The sequence below is a fragment of the Pleurodeles waltl genome, chromosome 2_2, assembly GCF_031143425.1.
Source record: "Pleurodeles waltl isolate 20211129_DDA chromosome 2_2, aPleWal1.hap1.20221129, whole genome shotgun sequence".
NCBI lineage: Eukaryota > Metazoa > Chordata > Amphibia > Caudata > Salamandridae > Pleurodeles > Pleurodeles waltl.
This window is the reverse complement of record NC_090439.1, coordinates 460282900-460303751: the sequence shown is the minus strand read 5'-3', so window position 1 is coordinate 460303751 and position 20852 is coordinate 460282900. Positions and strand designations below refer to the sequence as shown.

General features: G+C 44.8%; 1 protein-coding gene across 2 annotated transcripts in view; it reads left to right on the top strand.

Moving 5' to 3' along the window:
• CEP192 (centrosomal protein 192) overlaps nucleotides 1–20852 on the top strand; it is a 1702116-nt gene that overhangs the window by 468410 nt on the left and 1212854 nt on the right. For both annotated transcript variants that reach the window (XM_069219927.1, XM_069219928.1), the window contains 2 exons: nucleotides 10663–11716; nucleotides 11811–11940. In XM_069219927.1, coding sequence (XP_069076028.1) covers nucleotides 10663–11716; nucleotides 11811–11940 — 1184 coding nt within the window. The remainder of the gene's footprint in view (nucleotides 1–10662; nucleotides 11717–11810; nucleotides 11941–20852) is intronic.

The window sequence follows — 20852 nt, the reverse complement described above, 5'->3', positions numbered from 1 at the left end:
GACTGGTGGGTGACTCCTTGTTTTTCTCATTATCTCCTCCAGGCTTGCTGCCAAAAGTGGGGGCAGTGGCCAGAGGGGCGGGCATCTCCACTAGCTGGGATGCCCTGGGTCGTTGTAACAAAAGGGGTGAGCCTTTGAGGCTCACCGCCAGGTGTTACAGTTCCTGCAGGGGGAGGTGAGAAGCACTTCAACCCAGTACAGGCTTTGTTCCTGGCCACAGAGTGAAAAAGGCACTCTCCCCATGTGGCCAGCAACATGTCTGGTGTGTGGCAGGCTTGCAGAAACTGGTCAGCCTACACTAGAAGTCGAATTGGTATTCCGAGGGCATCTCTAAGATGCCCTCTGGGTGTATGTTACAATAAATTGCACACTGGCATCAGTGTGCATTTATGTGCTGATAAGTTTGATACCAAACTTCCCAGTTTTCAGTGTAGCTATTATGGAACTGTGGAGTTCGTGTTTGACAAAATCCCAGACCATATACTCTTATGGCTACCCAACACTTACAATGTCTAAGCCCTTAGAGACCTTCCCTGGCATCAGGGCCCTTGGTACCAGGGGTACCATTTACAAGGGACTTATCTCGGTGCCAGGGCTGTGCTAATTGAGGGAACAAAGGTACAGTTTAGGGAAAGAACACTGGTGCTGGGGCCTGGTTAGCAGGGTCCCAGCACACTTTCATGCATAACTGGCATCAACAAAAGGCAAAAAGTCAGGGGGTAACCCTGCCAAGGAGGCATTTTCTTACAGGAATGTTCTATATACCACATATTAATTGTATCCCCAGGCTCCTGCCTTTAAGCAAAGTACGCATGCTAAAGGTTTTGTTGCTAGCCCAAGAGCAGGGTTTTAGGAGGATAGGAGGATACTCCTGCCTTGCGCTCTTGAAAAACAGTTGATATGAAAACATCTATTCTGTGCTGACCCTGCCCAGAGGTTGGACCTAAAGACTATAGATCCACTTCCAGGTGCTAGTGCTCATTCCTTTCTTTCAACATCTCAGTGAGATATTGCCAGAGCAGTGTGTTGAACACTTTTTTGTATGTAGTGATGCATCTACTGATGAGCATTGTGCATACGAGTCCCTGAGGTGATATAAAACAAGGTTTCAAATTTACATGAGCTTTACGACCAAGGATAAATCAACGTGGATAGTGATAAACCTAATGTTGCACAAGTGGTTGCAGTCAATTGGCAATCAGCTTATCTAGTATTTTATATTCTGAGTTTTAAAGAGTTGTCTGTAGGGATGTACATCAAGAGGTTCTCTACCACAGTTTGGTAATACCACTTAGTCCACTGTTATTAAGCGGCTCTGCATGGTCCTCTATTGTGCTTTCAAATATTCACAGGTATGTCATGTGATACTGACTTGTACTTCTTAATTGTCATTCTGCACGTCCTCTGCAGGTTTGTCGAACCCTGGCTTTTGACTTGAGTCGGAAGCAGTGGGCCCCTGCAGGGCTGGTCTTCATCTATAGGATGGCCCCTGCACCCTATCACAATGCTTCCATGTGATGCATAGATAGGGCGCAGCCGCCTCAATGCCTCTGCAGTTACTTGTGTTGCTCGCTATTGCTGCTGCAGATCAGTCATTGAATGCTTTTATGTCGGAAGGCTGGCCCCTCCTTTAGTGTCTCTGTGACTGTTCTTGTGTTCTTTTGTGTCCTCTGGCATTGTTCACCCTGCACAATTTGCACTGTTCAGGGCATTTGAGACCACACATGCAGCTGCAAACTGCCCAAAGGGATTCATCCAGCTGTTTACTGTAGTTATTGTCCCTTCCTTGCACAGGATGGCCCTGATTCTGCCCTAATCTGCTGTAGCATAGCTAGCAAGAGCAGAGCTGTAAGGAGTCCATCATCTTGAGCATGGCTGTGCACTTTTCTCTCTTTCTTGGAGCTTAATGTTATAATGGCAATGTTAAGAAGTGATGACATTTTTACAAGAATACTAGAATTCCTGATAGGAATCACTTGTAACAGGGGATTGATTAATATACAGGCTGTGTCTGTCTTTAGTTAATTTTTTAGTATTTATACCTTTTGTCAAAATTAATGTTCCAATGTAATAAAAAAAATCAGACTATAAGCTTGCCAATCTTTTTAAAGTCCAGCCACATTTTCTACCAATGGTTTTCTTGTCCAGCATAACAAGCTGAACCCATACTGAATAGCAGAAGAGTCCTGAAATAGTAATTTGGTAATGTTCCTTAATTACTTTGTATTTACAAAACTACTAGTGTGCCCATTAGTTTTTGGTTTCTGATGCGAGAGCTGATGAACAGTTGGTCATGAACACCTTCCTTCATGAAATGTGTTAGTCTAAAAACTTCCAGTGCCCTTTTTCCAAGATTAGGCATTTCTATGAAAAATGTTCTAAGGTAATTAATCTGATAGGGAGTCTCTGGAGTTAAATGAACAATTAATGAAATAATACAATAGCTATAAAGAACAGTATTCTCTCAAGATTCATAACAACCTGGCCATTCTCTGCTCAAATTGGTTTTGACTGCGTGTCTTGTGTGATGAGATTATGTGAAGTGGCTACCTGTGGGCTGATCTCCCAGTTCCAAGATGAGCTCAGTACACCCTAGAATCAAATATGTACATGGAAAGTTGCCTGTTAGGTGTATGCTGAAGTATTGTGTGTTTTCTCATGTGGTTACAATTTTTGAAAGTATATTTCAGGTGTTCATCTGGATACATTGTAGATTTATTTCAGCCAGGTGTCCAATAATTATTCTGGTCTTAATCTCAGGAGCATAACCTCGCTTATGAACTGTTCTCATTGTTAAGTAACTCTACCAACAGGAGGCATTCGATCAAAAGTGGGGTTAACGAACTCATTATTTATGCAATTCTACCATTATCCTCATCGGCTAAAGAAAAATAAACTAAAATCAGAAAGCTCTGTATCTAGATTGAGTGGTGTTTGCAGCCACCTCACACTCCAAACATTTTCTTACAAATAAAACTGAGACAATAATGGGTGCAGAAGCCGGAGAAATCAAAATATAGGTCACGGCTGTTGTTAAAATGGGTAGTCCTGTGAGTGAGGTAGAACAGTTTGACTAATTAGTTGCTTTTATAGGTGATTGCACAATATATGCTTCAAGGGTAATGCCTGGAAAAGGCTTGTTGTGTATTGATCAGCTATTTCACGTCTTCGTTCTGAAGTTGAAGGCATTAAGCTTAGGTATTAAACATTTTTTTACTGTGTTTCATTGTTGCCTTAAAAGAACCAAAGTGCGTATTATATAAATCGTAAAATTCTATTGTGGCGCTGCAGAGCCCATAAATTAATAGACATAACAGGGAGAACGGACCTTAACAACATGTCAAGTGGTCTTTGGGTTTGTTTAGGCGTAGGAAGGCCAGAAGCGTTACAAATTATAAATTCTTAGACTTAGCGATTTTAATGATGCATTTAGGAAAGTGCCTCTTTCAAAATCAAGCATCTCGTATTAATAAACCCTCATTGAATTCAGTGATGGATTTATTATTATATGCACTTGGAGAGCACCTTAAAGGTGTCTCCTGAAAACTTACTAACTCCTAGCGTGGACACTGACTGGTCAAAACCAGTGCAACCACCTTAGACAATGTTCTGGTCCCCTGACCTCAGAGCCAATGCTCTTGAGGGCTCAGAACAAAGGCTTGCTCTGGGCAGTGGTGTGACCTTCTCTTTCAGGCAGGATGGACATTCCAGGGCGGGGCGCCTCAAAAGCCTTGTCACCTTTATAATGCGACCCAGGTCTCTCCAGATGATGATGACCAACCCTCCTATCCTTACCCCACCTTTGGAGGCAGCACAGGTGGGAAGATTAGTTAAATTAGGAGGAGTGCCCACTTTATGCAAGTCCCACCCCTAAGGTGGACGAGCTTAAGTGGACACTACTTTTTAAATTCCTCCATCTTGTTTGGAAGGAATTAGGCCACTAATTAGGGTTATGCCCACTTTCCAACGAAAGTGCTCATTAGAAGGGTGTAGTCACCCTAAAGGTGGTCAGCCCTTTGGCTACTGCTTGGCACTCCCTGTAACAGCCCTAAATTGATTATGTAGAGGGCACCCTTCAACCCTAGAACTCAGGTGCGGTAGTGTCTCTTATAATTAGCTGATTTAACTGTGATACCACTCTTTGAAGTGGTCCAGGTCTGAGGTCGTTGTCTTTTTGGCTGAGTAAACGGTACTGGAAAAAGCTCCAGCAATTGTGAATCGTGGCATTAAAAAAAAAAAAAAAAAAATGACAATTCTGAAAAGGTGAAATTGTCTTCAATATGGTCAGCTCTGGATTGTTTTCATCAAGTATTGAATTTTTCAGTGGGCATTCCCAAGTTGCTAAGTATTTTATGGTAGACATTCAAATAGAACTGCCTTCCATCTGCATAGTGGAGAAGATGGACAACCTGTTAGTCAATTAAATACCCCTAGAATCTGTCTACCGGTTAACAGTATTGTGCCTTGTGAAACTTCAAATGTAACTTTGGTAAGTGTGGCTTTGCTTTTGTCAAATCTGACCACATTGCCCAGTAATGAAAAAACAGTCCAGTCCAAACCCTTTTATCTAAAGTTGTTAATTTTAATAAAGTGAAACTTCTAACACCAAAACAGTTGCTACATTTGCAAATTGAATTGACACACCCTTTTCTAGTAGATCTTCTTTTCCTGCATGTGGAGCTCAATAGCTCAAAATGCAACAGCAACAATGCAAGATGCCAGAATTACACTTGGTGATAGTATGCACATTATGAAGCAGCCAACAGCTGTGACTAGTAGAACGAAAATAAATGGTAATATTTAACTGTTGCTTTATTAAGAACAACTTTAATCTTTGCATCAACCCTTCCACATTCTTCCTTACCTGAAGAAGTAGGGCTCAATGTATTGTTCAATTCAGGGTCTTCTTGCGGCCATATCGACTCAGACTGCAAACAACAAATAGTTTTTGTCTCAATAACATTATTTTAAAGAGCATTCCAGAGTCTATCCTGTGATAGTATTATCAGCACTATGCTGTCATTATTGTACTCACAAAGTTGTTTGGATATGTTTGTGACCGTATACAAGTTAACATTTTCTGGGCATTTTGATGTAGGGTGGCGCCCTGGTAGACAGTCAATGAGCAAGGCAATTGAGTGAGGTGCAAAGGTTTACTGAGTACTATTATCAAATAAGATAGAGCTGAGAAATCACTATAAATGCAAGAGTTATTGGGATTTTACAAAAATCTGTATAGTTTCTGCATTTGTTTTCTTGCCTATCTTGGTATTTCATGCGGAGAACTCAACACACTTAGAAAGTTGAGGGATACCTGAACTATTATTCGGATAGGTTTAATTTTTACAAGCAGATTGTACAATATTTAAACATATGCAAAGCAAAAGCATCTCCTTCAGAAGGCAATTCAAAGTGGACTGTTCTTTCAGATATTGATATTGTATAACGAACACCCTTATGGCACACCCTGATAGTAGCAGAGCATCTCTTGTAAACACAACTGTAAAGTAGCTACCAGGAAATTGAGATTTACATTATAAAGACATATAGGTATTGATAGCAGAACAAGTGATGGTGTAATAGTTAATCTCCACAGGAGACGGATAATGTACTTATACCTGTAAGTTTTGTTCCCTGCTTTTTATGTCCTTAATAGTTCAGCCCAGGCACGCTGAACTCAGTTCTTTTCTTTCCCCGTCAGCCAGCGCAGATCTAGGAAGAGCTACCCCTCCAGTCACTTTTTGACTGAGCTTTTTTCAATGTTTTGTTTAAACTTTTTTTTAGGCTTCCTTCTGTTGTGGCAGTATATCAATTAGGAAGGCCTGCTTCGAGCCCTGTGGCACCTGTCATCTGCCGTTGTCAGTGATGGATGTGCATCCTGTTTGCCTGTGATACCCTGAGCCCAGAGCGACCCAAAGTCTTGCTCCGGCTTCCCTGGGATGAAACCTAAGACTTTGAGGTAACACCCTCTCTTGCTAAGGGTGGCCGTTCTGTGACTCCGCGCTGGTCGAAGTTCCAGTCGAGAGAGAGGTCCTGGGATCGGTCATAGAGTCAGAGGTCATTTCCCATTCAAAATATTCAGGATACTCAGGTAAGCGCAAACATATGAAAAAGTTGAAACATGCTTCGACTTCTCCACGTCAGTCAGCCGACAAGAAGCAGGAGCATCTTAATTTGAGGCTTTGTTCAGCGGTTGAACCTGCACCTAGGCCGACTCTGCGTTTCCCTGAATTTCTGGGAGTGACCCCTGCCCACCTCAAGGAGTTTTATGACACCATATGTGCCATATTTGGGCGGCCCAACCCCTCTGGTGTGCCTTCGGGGTTAGCAAGGGGCCCTGCTGGTTCCACACCGGCAGATCTGGCCATGGCGCCAGTAGGGCTCCCTTGATCCACTTCTAGATCCGAACAGATGCAGGTTGTGCCTCCTCAAACTTGATGCTGATGCTCCTAGTGCTGCCAGTACCCACCAGCGGTGCCATCCACATTTCGAGCCCAGACTCCATAATGGAGCCAAAGGGTTCAGCACCAGTGGGAGCCTTGCCTACCAGATCGGATTCTAGCCCTGTTCCTATGGGCTTGACCTCGGGAGAATTGGAGTATGGGGTGGTTCACTGGACATTGAAGACCAGCCTTATGAACATGACATGGACTGGTGTGGAACTGGGTGAAGCCATTAGTCTGGATAATTCCCTAGATGCTGGCATGCTTTCTCTCCATGCTGTGGAGGAGGGACCATCTTTTACTGTGGTGGTGCGGAGGGCTGTAGAGGTCCTCAATCTTCAGTTGCCCTCTGTGGCAGTGCAGACTAATGTCTAGACGGAAGTGCTTCAGCCGGCAGTCTCCCCATCTGAACCCCTTCTCCCTTTTAATGAAAGCCTCACAAATGTCCTTTTGGGTACCTGGTCCGAACCCAACACAGAGGCTCCTGTGAACAGGACATTTGCCACCGCTCAGCCCCAGGGAACCCAAGTTTCCTCACCCAACAACCCACCCCTGAGAGTTTGGTGGCCTAGGCTTGCACAACGCATGTCAACCCTGGTGCGTTTCCTACTGCTAAGGATAGGGAATCCAAGAGGCTGAAGACACTTGGGAAGAAGGCCTTTTCTTCTGCCAGCCTGGGATTGCAGTCTGTGAGCACTGCATGCCTTCTGGGCCTCTACTCCCTTACGCTGTGGGATACGGTTGCATGAGAACTGCCACTGGTCGCTAAGGAGTCCCAGTCCCAGGCCTTGCTCTCCTAAGTAGTAGAAGATGGGAGATGCAGCAAAGTTCACAATTCGATGTGGACTCGACATGACCGACTCACTACGCAGAGCAGTTTTGTCATCCATGTCCCTTAGGCATCACACCTGTCTACATACGCCTGGCTTTTCGGAAGTCACGTCTTGGATGGAGTTGCCCTTTGATGGCGTCCATCACTTTGGAGATAAAAAGGACTCGGTGCTCAAAAGATTTCAAGACAGTCAGGCTATGGCCTGGACCTTGGGGTTATCTTCTGTCCCCAGTCCCCTTTTTGTCTTTAGTGGCTGTTGAAGGGGCTACCAGCAGCACCAGTTCCCACCCAGCCACAGTTCTGCAACTGCTCCCGAACCCTGTGCAGTCGAGGGTGCGGTATCCACAAGGCATGTGCATCAGGCAACCAGAGATCTGACCAGTCCACCGCCTCTCGTGCAGGTTCAGCCTCCAAGTCCTCTTAATCTTCTTAACCTACCCTTATACCATCACAGACACCAGGTTGGTGGCAGGATCCATGATCACCTGCCCCACTGCCAGTCCATATCTTCAAACAGGTGGGTTTTACAGTTGGTCTGAAAAGGCTACTCCCTCCTCTTGCTGACTCCTGCCACCCCCCCCCCATCTGCCACCATTTCAAGACAGGCTCAGGGAGGATCATCATTCCCTTTTAGTAAGTTGCATGTCTCATTGCCAGGGGAGTGATAGAGACGGTCCTGACATCAGAATTCATGGTTGCCATTCCAGCTACTTTTTGGACTTTAGAAGAACGGAAGCCTTTGTCCTTTCCTAGACCTGCGGCCTCTTAACTACTTCCTCAAGAAGGAGAAATTCAAGATGGTCACCTTAGCACAGGTTTTGTCTGCCCTGGACCCAGGAGACTTGATGGTAGCATTGGACTTGAAGGACACCTATTTCCATGTTAATGTCCTACCTGTCCTACCTGCGGTTCAGGCTCAGCCACAAGCATTTTCAGTTTGCTGTGCTCCTTTTTGACATGACCAACTTCTCTCAAGTGTTCAACAAGGTGATGGTGGTTGCAGTTCACCTGTGGAGATCAGAGGTATCAGTCTTCCCCTATCTTGTCGACTGGCTGTTGAATTTGGGCTCACTCCAGCCTGTTGTCTCTTGCACCTCGAGACTACAGCAGGCCTCCTGCATTACCTGGAATATCAAGGCATTTCACTGGTGGTTTAACACCTGGCAGGTTCTCGGAACACCTGTGCAGAACAACTCAGCCACAGATGCTTAACGGATCAGGAATGGTGTTCTCATACGGAGGTGGCACAAGGTCTCAGCTGTGGGGAGAGCATTGGTTAAATCTGTTCACTTCTGCCAGGAATGTTTAGTGTCAGCAGTTTTGCATGCTTGAGTTTCCAGGGCAGCTCTCGTTCAGTGACACTTAGTCTTGAGTGGAAGTCGGGCCTCTGTACGCCTTTATGCCCATATTGCTCCATCCCAGTGTTCTCAAGAAGATGAAGAATGCATGGGCCCAAATCGTCCTTTTGGCACCGGTTTGGGCATGGGGAGTCTCGTATCCTGAGCTAATTAGTATGGCATTCGATCCTCCGATCAGGCTGTCCTTTCAGGATCTTCTGGTGCAGCACCATGGAGGGTACTCCACCCGAGCCTGTCCAGTCTCCACCATCTTGCATGGAGATTGAGCGGCAGCAGTTGACAGCCTTTGACCATTCTCCCAAAGTCTGTGATGTTATCTTGGCAGCCAGGCGTTCCTCCACCAAGATAGTACATGCCTGCCATTGGAAGACATTTGTAGCTTGGTGTTCCGACCGAAAAGTTGATCCCCTTTCTGCCCCTCTTTTTCAGGTCCTCTTCATTCTTTCTGTTGCGAAGCAGGACTCTGCTCTGGGCACTCTTAAAGGTTATCTTTCTGCTATCTCTGCCTTCCTCAGATTGCCTGGTCAACCTTCGCATTTCAAATCTCCTATTGTACATAGATTCTTGAAATGCTTAGTTCAACTTTTTCCCCCCCTTCCCTTTTATCATGCGGTATTGGGACTTGAATCTGGTGCTTACAATCTTCATGTTTGCTCCCTTTGAGCAGCTTCACAATTGTTCCCTGCAGTTAATAACCATCAAGCGGCTTTCCTCATGACTATTACACCTGCTTGACGAGTTAGTAAGCTACAGGCCTTATCTAAGCTACCCTATTTGTCCATCTGTCGGATAGATCCTGACAAAGTGGTGCTTTGCACATGGGGCTGGCTTTCTCCCAATTGTGGTCACACCCTTTATTGTAGGTCAGTTTATCACCTTGCCTACTTTCAACGTTCCCTCCCACCCTTTCAAGGATGAGGAGCGTCTCCATCATCTAGATCCCAAATGAGTGCTATTCTACCTTGACCGCATGGAGAAATTCGTGGTGGACAATCAACTATTTGTGGAGTATGTTGGAGCTAAAAAGGGTTGTGCTGTGCAGAAAAGGACCATCTCCAGGTGGGTCGTGCGCTGCATTGTAATCTGCTACACACTGGCCGAGAAGGAATCTCTTGAGGGCTTGTGTGCTTATTCTGCCTGAGCTAAAGCTGCAACCACGGTGTTAGAATGCGGTGTTCCAGTCCTAGATATCTGCTAGGCAGCAACGTGGGCTTCCTTGCACAAGTTTACTAAACATTACTGCTCAGACAGTTGGGTCCGTAGTGACTGATATTTTGCCAGTTCAGTCCTACAGGCCTTCAGCTTTTGAAATTGGTCAGCAGAGCCACCTCGGGGATGGTATTGCTTGGGTATCTATTCTAAGGTAAAGGAACTGCAGCTGGAAATCTTTATCAGACTACAAGTTACTTATGTTCGATTACGCCTTATCTGGTAGACACTATATCTAGCTGCAGATTTCTTACTGGCCCACCTATCCTCCCTGCTCTGCTAACGGATTTCAGAGCCTAAGTTATCCACACCAGTGGTCATTGTTCTTCATGGCTTCACACTCCTGGCATGGAAAGTTGTGGAAAGAAACTGACTTCAGTGCACCTGGGTGGCGGCTACATAGGTGCCGCGGACATCACTTCCAGTGTGGACAATGACACACATGGAGCTGAACAATACCTCTTACCTGCAAGCAGGGGCACTGCTAAAAATAAATCTTTCGGATCCAGTCCAACAATTGGGATAATTATAAGGTAAGGAATCTGCAGCTAGGTACTGTCTCTACCTGATTAGGTGTTACCGAAGGTAAGTAACATTTTCATTTCTACAGTAAGAAAATTGGATCTGTGATATATTCAGTAATAAAATTCTGCTAGTGAAATATAGAATCAATTTGATAGAATGTTCAAACTTACTGTTAACTGAAATTTTCCTAACGTGTTGACAGTTTGTCACCCTTATCTGGGAATCATCTTTAAAAGTAATTTCTAGGCTGTATTTTAAAGATTTATCTTATTTGACATGGTCTCCCTTTCTGTAGGAGCAACACTCAAGGAGATATGTGGACTCAACTAACCAATCTGATTCCCCTTTAAGTATCAGCACAATTGCGTCTGCTATTGCAAATGCTTCATCTAGTGCTGATCCATCACAGTTGGCTGCCATGATAATGGCTCTTTCAAATAAGAACAGACAGAATCCAAGCACTCATAAGCAAAACACTGGTTTGGCATCAAAGGACACAATTTGGTACAGCTCTTTAAATTCTGGGTGTATTAGCCTCCTTGACATTGAGAAATACATAAAAGAAACCTGTGTGAGTGATGAAGAAAGTATACGCTCGGACATGTCAGTTGCAGATTTAACATGGGATACGAGTCTTACTAAAGAACCTGCAAAGGCTCCACATGACGATTTACTGACTAGTACTATTAAAATGAAGAAGACAGGTTCGTTGTCCCTCCTGGGTTTAAAGGAAAGTCCCATTGGAAAAAAAAATTCTTTGGGCAAAACACTTACATTGTCAAAAAATGGTGAGAAGCCAAACAATATTCCGTTAGGAGATCCAGGTGAGAAGACAACCTGTGAATGTCCTTTACCAAAGTCTAAAAGTAGTGCAAAGAAACATGATGTGGAAAGTCACTTGCCTGGGAAGTCATTTGGAATTGAAACTCCGATTCCGGTAAAGCTTCTTGAGAGTGATATCAAATACCATATGGAAGAATTTGAAATAAAAGATACAATGTCTTCATCCCACAATGGGAAGAGTGTGGGCTCGTTGGTAACCGGCCAGTCCAATGTAGCTATTCCAACTGCAGACATTACAACAGAGCATCATCAAGCACTTAAACTTAACATGCAAAGAGAATCCCCTGAAAAACCTAATATTGCGCCGTTTAAGAACCTGAAATTGAACAACAAATCTATTATGTATAAATCAGGTGGACATCAAGTAACCAAGAATGTTCCTTCAGTGCCAGGAAGTAAAAGGCCACAGGAATCTGGAGAATTGCTTAAAGCAGCTGCAGCTAGTACTTACAAAAACAAAGAGAAACATGTGAATTTTGAACATTCCCTATCCACTGAAAACGTTGGTAAGTACTGCTCTTGCTTTCTTTTGAAAATTGCTGAATGAAATTTTAATATGCAGTAATGTTTGTATAACAATCTTGCATTTGTGGATTCTAGATCTGAAATCCAAATTACCACACCCTGATGGAAATTATTCAGAGGATGACCATTACTGTTTCAGACCATCCACATCACCTCTGATTCACTCCTCTCCAAGCCAGGATTCTTTAACACCAATTCTGTCTGGGTAAGGCCCAAACACTCACATTTTGTAATGAAATTCAATGATGATTGCAGTGACTTGATGATTAATACTTAAGAAAAGTTGGGTAGATACTTAAGGATAATGGAGATGTCCAGCTAAATGACCAAATTGAACATTATAAATATCACGCTGTGAAAAATTAGCTGATCCCAGAAAGAGATGAATGTACTTTTTGTTTGTGCTCTGCAAATCAATTATGTTCTTAAGAGCTTTATTTTATTTTCACATTTGTATATAGAAATGAATGACTTAACCATGGGGCCTGAAATGCAGAATACTTTAATTCTCTCTGCTACTGACAGCCATTAGACTTTTGATAAGGTCTATGCCAGCCATGAATCAGGCGATCACATTCTACATTTGCAGACCAGTGACAGTGCATTAAAGTAATTGTGTCTACTACAGTATAGTGATTGCAAGAATGCACCCTCTCATCATACTGGAGTATGCGAAGGAAGAGTGTTCACTTCCACTGCTCTGCTAATATGGATGCACGTTGATAGTGAAGTTAGATAATGCAGCCTATTTTCACAAGTCTGTTGCTGTGCTTCTCCACAGTATAGACAGGATGTGATGACACCCTAGAAAATAAAATGGTTATTAGCCCCTTTACTCAAAGCTCTTTTCCTCTTGGAGGGTTTCTTGGTCCTAGAACGCTAATTGGACTAATTTGCAGTTTGAAAGTGCAGGTAAATAGAGCATCGTAATCTATTCAAATGCAACAATTAAGAGTTTAGACTGTTTTCTTTTAAAATGTTTGAACCTGATTTTCACACAAACTATAATCCTTTTTAAAGGAGAGCATATCAGACTTGATTTTGTATTGGCCCCAGAAAGGGAACTGCTTTCAGAAGCTGAAAATATAACTTTACAGCTTTAAAACCGGCATTTTTTGCTTCATGCCCCTACTGGCAGTGTTTCTCGATTCCATTTTCTGTTTTCCTTATACCAGAGCTGAGAGCACAGGTCTCAACCTTTCAATCTATTTTCTGGCAGAATATTTCATATCATGTTTTTATCTTGCTTACTGTGCGTTTGTGTTTATAGTTACATTTCCCAATAATTCCCAACTGGAAATAACATATTTTAGTTGTTTGGATCTCTGAGTAAAGATGTGTCCTTCCTGCAACAGGATGAAATTAGTGAACGGCACACCCATAATATGTGGGCTGTTTCCATGACTGAGGATTTTTTTGTGTGTGAAAGTTACAAAACTGATTTAGCCAAACGTGAGGTAGCAGGGCACTAGAGCTGCTATCTATGAATTATATGATTTAAAAAAACTACCTAGGGATGTAACTCCTCCAACTCAAGTTAAGATTTCTCCAGAAAAGGTTTCTTGAACGATCTAAGAAAATCTTTCAAGATATTGGGGATCAGCAGTACTGACCATGTCAGAGGTGTTGGTGTTCTAGCACTATGGTCCTGCATCTACATTGACTGTAATCTAGCTGCTCCTAACTGATATTAAAAACCTGTCTCAGCAATGTGACTTACTTTGAATGAAAGAATAAAGCCAATAGTCATTGAGGTTGATGCATGAATACTCCTTAGGCTCAATGTATTTATCAGACATTTTTTCTCTATGCAAGAAAAAGCTATAGGTGCTAGAAAATGTGCCTTTTCTTTGGTGTCTCTGCAGAAGCAACCACCCCCACACTTGCAAAGAATCACTTCAAACTTCTGAGCAACAATTCCTATCTCTACATTGCTCAATTTCTAATCGCTGAGTGAGTACTCTCTCATTCCAGATATTTAAAGGCCATCTGATCTCTTTTAAATTGACTTTGCCTTAATAAAGGTCTCATATTCAAAGATTAATTGCTCCAAGAAAACATACAACTAGATAAACACCTAAAAGGTTTCATGCATCCAGAACTTCAGATAGATGGATCATTCGAGTCTCATACAGAAACACTGATTTATTTCTGAGAGCTGCTTTGTAGCATACACCATTTTAGCATCCTTAAGGACATTTTCGTTACAGGAGAAATACCTTATGCATCGATTTCCTCTCCTGAATTAAGACCGCTATAATTGAAACGTCTCCTTCTCCAGTATTTGATCTTTCATAGATTCACATGCTGGAATCATTTCCCGTTATAGTGTGAGTCCCACGGTACCATAACATAGCAGTATGCATCATTACCATAGTCCCTAATGGCAGTGAACAGTCACTTTAATAACTTATCTATGTCCTTTTTAAAAAAGGACTAAGCTTGAATTATGACCAATCAGGTGACAGCACCCTCTAGAACACTCCTAAGAGAGGCTACATTCCTCAGATTTTCTACCACACATTGTGTTAAGGGAGTCTCCCTGAGCTCTACTCAGTTTTTCTTTGCTTCAAACCAACACTTCTGATACCTATGTCTGATACTTCCAAAAAAAGGACTCTTCAGATCTTGCAAGTCCCGTGGAAAAAAGCGACTACATGTAGATGGCCTCCATGAAGAATACCTTTACTGCCTTTGCTCCAACCACCAGGTAAAGGATTGTAAGGTATGTAGAACCTTCTCCTCAAACACTCTTAAGGATAAGGAGGGGAAACTACTGCTGTAGCTGAGGAAGTCCAAAACCCAGAAAATGACAACTTCTGATGAGGAAAGTGACACCTCCGAGAGGTCACGAAAGAGAGCAAGATCCTCTGATCGGGAACGTCTGAGGAGAGTTTAAAGGCCTTAAAAAGACTCCATAAGGACATTCTGATAATAGAGAAAAGATCAATCTCCACAGACCCTCCTCTCAGTCCACCACCCCATCTCTGAAGTCTGTAGAGCTTTCTAGAACTACATCAAAACTACTGTCGGCAAGAATATCACCGTTGACTGCAGTCTCGTCAACTACGACGGTAAGCACTGTCTCGTCCACGAGAACATCGTTAATGGGAATAAAAACAACAGCTGTTGACACTCCCATATCATCGACTAGAATTCACCCTTCGTCAATGAGGCTGTCGATGACGCAGAGGAGACCACTGTCGATGACAGCCCTGCCACTGAGACCACTATCGACGTTGAGACCACTGGCAACATCAGATAGCCCCGTTGAGGGCAACACCAAAAAAAAATCAGGGGCGGCGAATCAACACCCGTCGACGATTCCTTGACAGCTATGGCATTGACAGGACTATTGACGATGAAAATTAAAATGCCTGAAAAGACATTGACTCCAGCAATAATGACCCCCAGTAAGGTATCACCTTTTCCTTTGTCTCATCCACTGGACATGGAGGAGTCAAATGATGGACCTTCTGGGAGCATAGTCCATCTCAGTTACTCAGTAAATACCAAGAGTAGAATGATCTTGACAAACCAGAATAACTGTATTGCCAACAATACTATGTTTTTTCACCCAGAAGGTATTATGAGCACCATTACCAACCTCAACAACCACAGGAAGAAATGCAATTGCCAATTGCATTGGTGGAGAATCCGCAAGCTATGTTGCAGGATTATTGGAGGAGGTTTCCTGCGCTACGATAAGAACACCAACTTCTACCACCTCAAATAGCAGTCCCAGCGACGCCTCAAAATATACCTCCAGCTGTAACCCCCTACGATAATACCAAGAACAACCATAGTGGCGCCATCGAAAGAAGACCCTTCTTCCTTGGGGGAATAAAGAGAGGAAGGTGAGATACCTGAGAATACTCCGCCACAGGTTGATTGGAATGACTATCTAATTCCCACACCACCTCCACCGCTGTGCCCATCAGATTCTCCCCCAGAAGACATCAGGGGGGTTGCATAATTTAGTGAACTGAGCCACAAGATTTCACCTCCTGAATACCATCAAGCAGGCTGACTGTTTCCTGTATGATTTTAAGGAGCATTCAAGGAAATCAGCCTGCTCAATCCCCATCATTGGTTACACATGGGAGGAAGGGATTAAGAAAACCTGGCTGCCGTGACTGCAAACGACCTCCTCCCCCCCCAACCCCCCAACCACCCCCCAGGTAGACAAGAAATAAAAGGCCCTGGGAGACTCTATGGCCTGCCTTACAGGTCATCTCTAGCCAGACTTTGTAATATAGCAGGCTTGGCAACACTGCTGCAAGAACCCTTCTGCTCCCATTTCTACTCCACCAGACAGGAAGGTCAGATGTCTGGATAATGTGTGCGAGAGGTTTTCCCTCATTTCTGCCATCGTAGTACAAGCAGCAAACTTGCTGGACATCTTTGGCTGCTACAGTAGGCAGATGTTCTCAGACATCGGCAACCTCATAGCCCTTATCCCTGATGACAAGAAGGCAGAAGCAGCAAAAATCCTACAAGGAGATCTCACCTCAAATGAGATATTAGAGTATTCACTGGACATTGCACCAACAGGCTTTCGTTAACTAGTTGGAGCAGCAGTCCTTAGACGCCAAGGATGGCTAGAATCAACAGCTTTTAGGCCAGAGGTCCAGTTTAAGGTATGGTCTGAAGTCTTTTTTGGATGATGCTCTGCTAGCAACTGTAAGCAATAAGACTGATGCTGATACTGCTAGATAACGCAGCACTCTGCAGTATAAGAAACTGCCCTTTCGGGGGGTGAGGATCATATCAACATCTGCAGTTTCAGCCCTTTAAAATTACTGCCAGCCACCTGCAGCGACCTATAACAAACAAGGCCCTCACCAAAAGCAGCCCTCCTAGGGTGTGGAGACAGGTCGCAAACAGTGACCTCCACCTGGCACCGGCTACACACACCACATCCCATCATGTGAATGCGAAGATCTCCAACCATCTACACTAATGGAGAGAGATAACTGTGGACATGTGGCTATTAGACCTGGTCACTTATGGATATACTCTGGAATTTGTACAGAGACCACCTAGCAACCCCTCAAGGCAAAGCCGCCGACCCCCTTCCCCCACACCATATCTTCACTTGCTAAGAAAAGAAACCCTCACCATGCTTTCAAAGGGGGAAATTGAGAAAATTATGTTTTCACATAACGGCATAGGCTTCTATATTCCTGATTGCCCCTGATCCGAAAGAAAAGAGGGGATTGGAGGCCCATCCTGGATTTAAGAAAGCTGAACAACTTCTTATGCAAGCAGTCATATCGGATGGTCACCCTCTCTGATATCCTGCATCTCCCCGACAGCGGAGACTCGACTTGCAGGATGCATATTTTCACATTCTCATACATCCCAAACGCAGGAAATATCTTTGCTTCTCTGTAGCCAGTACCCATTTCCAATTCAAAGTCCTTCCATTCTTGCTCAAATCGGCACCTTGCATAGTCACCAAGTACCTGGTACTCGTTGCAGCTGCTCTCAGAACCCAAGGTTAGCAAGTGTTTCCATACTTGGATGATTGGTTGCTGAAAACCCCAACAAAGTATCGGTCGACCAGAGCCACTCAAGCCTGTCTCAACCTGTGTCACAAGCTGGGCCTCACAGTCAATTTCCAGAAATCAATAAATATTCCAAACCAAAATGTAATATTCCTAGGTTTACTGAACACGATCGGCAACAAGGCGTATTTTATTTCAGGACAGATTGCTTAAAGTAAGAGCTCTAGCAGTCAAACTGTCGAAGGTCCACTTCAGTTCGCCTGTAAAAATCGGTGCTGAGCATGATGTCTTCATTCTAGTGCCTTTTGCACGACTAAATAGGAGACCATTGCAAGAAGAATTGCAGAAACAATGGATCCAGACAAAAGCATAATTCAACAATATTGTGACTATTACTTCAACCATCAAGGAGACCCTAGTAAGGTGGTCCCAAACCATTCATTTGTCACAAGGCCTCACATTCTACCTAATAATCCCAGCATTTGTCATAACAGATGTCTCTCTACAAGGCTGGAGTGGACACCTGCAAGACTTGAATATTCAGGTTCAGTGGTAAACCCAACCGAAAACATGGCAGATCATCAGACTAGAATTGAAAGCCATATTTCTCACTCTGCAGGCTTTTCTTCCAAGTATAGCAAGTGCCTCTGTGCTGGTTAGTGCATACAGTACGACCAGCATGCATTACATAAATGAACAAGGAGAGGCATGATCACTAACGCTCTCCCAAGAAACCCAGGATCTCTGGAATGGGCTCACACCTCACAAGCTATTACTGAGAGCCGAACATATGTTCGGAAATAACACTATCACCCTGCTGAGCGTGTCCATATAAGACAGTTGTCACATGTTGGATCTAGACCAAAGACAGATAAACAGAATACTTACACATTGGGGCATGCTGGCACTGGATCTCTTCGCTAGAGACAAGAACAACAAATGTGGATTCTACGCAAGTCGATATCTACTCCCAGGGTCGTGGGGCAATGCCTTTTGATGAGCTGGTCAGGAATTTATGCATACATTCCCTCCTCCCACAAACCCTCTCATACCAAAGGTTCTCAGGTCAGTGAGAAGGGTGTTGTCGCCTAATCCTGTTCGCTCCCAGGTGGCTCAGGCAGCACTAGTTTACAGAGCTCCTCTTGCTGTTAGAATGCAATCTCATTCACCTCCTGGCGATTCCAACATTGTGGACCATGAACCATGGCCAGATCCTGCATCCAGAGCCAACCTCTCTCCACTTGTGTGCATGGCTCCTGAATTTAATCAGTTTAAAGGTCTAGACATTCCTCAGGACTGTAGGGATATCCTGTCTCAAGCAACAGCTGAATCCACAAACAAGAAATGCAGATTAAAACGATGAGGTGTGGCCAGCCATCATGGCCGTGTGGACTTAATCCACCCGAGCTCCGCTGCCTTTCCTAAGAGAATAGAGGCTGTAGGGGCTTACGCACACTGGGATTGCCTGTAATGGGTGTCGGAGTATCTGCAGTCACACCGTGTAGGAAAGTACCATCTTGCCTGGCATGTTACCCCCATATTTCACTGTATATATGTTGTTTTAGTGTATGTGTCACTGGGACCCTGCCAGCCAGGGCCCCAGTGCTCATAAGTGTGCCCTGTATGTGTTCCCTGTGTGATGACTGTCTCACTGAGGCTCTGCTAACCAGAACCTCAGTGGTTAGGCTCTCTCTGCTTTCTAAATTGTCACTAACAGGCTAGTGACCAATTTCACCAATTCACATTGGCATACTGGAACACCCTTACAATTCCCTAGTATATGGTACTGAGGTATCCAGGGTATTGGGGTTCCAGGAGATCCCTATGGGCTGCAGCATTTCTTTTGCCACCCATAGGGAGCTCTGACAATTCTTACACAGGCCTGCCACTGCAGCCTGAGTGAAATAACGTCCACGTTATTTCACAGCCATTTACCACTGCACTTAAGTAACTTATAAGTCACCTATATGTCTAACCTTCATCTGGTGAAGGTTGGGTGCTAAGTTACTTAGTGTGTGGGCACCCTTGCACTAGCCAAGGTGCCCCCACATCGTTCAGGGCAAATTCCCCAGACTTTGTGAGTGGGGGGACACCATTTCAGCGTGCACTATACAAAGGTCACTACCCATGTATAGCGTCACAATGGAAACTCCGAACATGGCCATGTAACATGTCTAAGATCATGGAATTGTCACCCCAATGCCATTCTGGCATTGGGGAGACAATTCCATGATCCCCCGAGTCTCTAGCACAGACCCTGGTACTGCCAAACTACCTTTCCCGGGGTTTCACTGCAGCTGCTGCTGCCAACCCCTCAGACAGGTTTCTGCCCTCCTGGGGTCCAGCCAGGCTTGGCCCAGGAAGGCAGAACAAAAGACTTACTCAGAGAGAGGGTGTTACACCCTCTCCCTTTGGAAAAAGGTGTCAGGGCTGGGGAGGAGTAGCCTCCCCCAGCCTCTGGAAATGCTTTGATGGGCACAGATGGTGCCCATCTCTGCATAAGCCAGTCTACACCGGTTCAGGGATCCCCCAGCCCTGCTTTGGCGCAAAACTGGACAAAGGAAAGGGGAGTGACCACTCCCCTGACCTGCACCTCCCAGGGGAGGTGCCCAGAGCTCCTCCAGTGTGCTCCAGACCTCTGCCATCTTGGAAACAGAGGTGTTGCTGGCACACTGGACTGCTCTGAGTGGCCAGTGCCAGCAGGTGACGTCAGAGACTCCTTCTGATAGGCTCTTACCTGTGTTGCTAGCCTATCCTCCTTCCTAGGTAGCCAAACCTCCTTTCCTGGCTATTTAGGGTCTCTGCTTTGGGGAATTCTTTAGATAACGAATGCAAGTGCTCATCCGAGTTCCTCTGCATCTCTCTTCACCTTCTGCCAAAGGATCGACCGCTGACTGCTCAGGACGCCTGCAAAACCGCAACAAAGTAGCAAAGACGACTACTGCAACCTTGTATCGCTGATCCTGCCGCTTTTTCGCCTGTTTCCTGGTGGTGCATGCTCTGGGGGTAGCCTGCCTCCTTCTTGCACCAGGAGCTCTTAAGAAATCTTCCGTGGGCGACGGAATCCTCCCCCTGCAACCGCAGGCAGCAAAAGACTGCATCACCGGTTCTCTGGGTCCCCTCTCAGCACGACGAGCATGGTCCCTGGAACTCAGCAACTCTGTCCACGTGACTCCCACAGTCCAGTGACTGTTCAGTCCAAGTTTGGTGGAGGTAAGTCCTTGCCTTCCCACGCTAGACTGCATTGCTGGGTACCGCGTGATTTGCAGCTGCTCCGGCTCCTGTGCACTCTTCCAGGATTTCCTTCATGCACAGCCAAGCCTGGGTCCCGACACTCTAACCTGCAGTGCACAACCTTCTGAGTTGTCCTCCGGCGTCGTGGGACTCCCTTTTGTGAGTTCGGGTGAGCTCCGGTTCACTCCTCTTCGTAGTGCCTGTTCCGGCACTTCTGCGGGTGCTGCCTGCTTCTGTGAGGGCTCCCTGTCTTGCTGGGCGCCCCCTCTGTCTCCTCACGCAATTGGCGACATCCTGGTCCCTCCTGGGCCACAGCAGCATCCAAAAACCCTAACCGCGACCCTTTCAGCTAGCAAGGCTTGTTTGAGGTCTT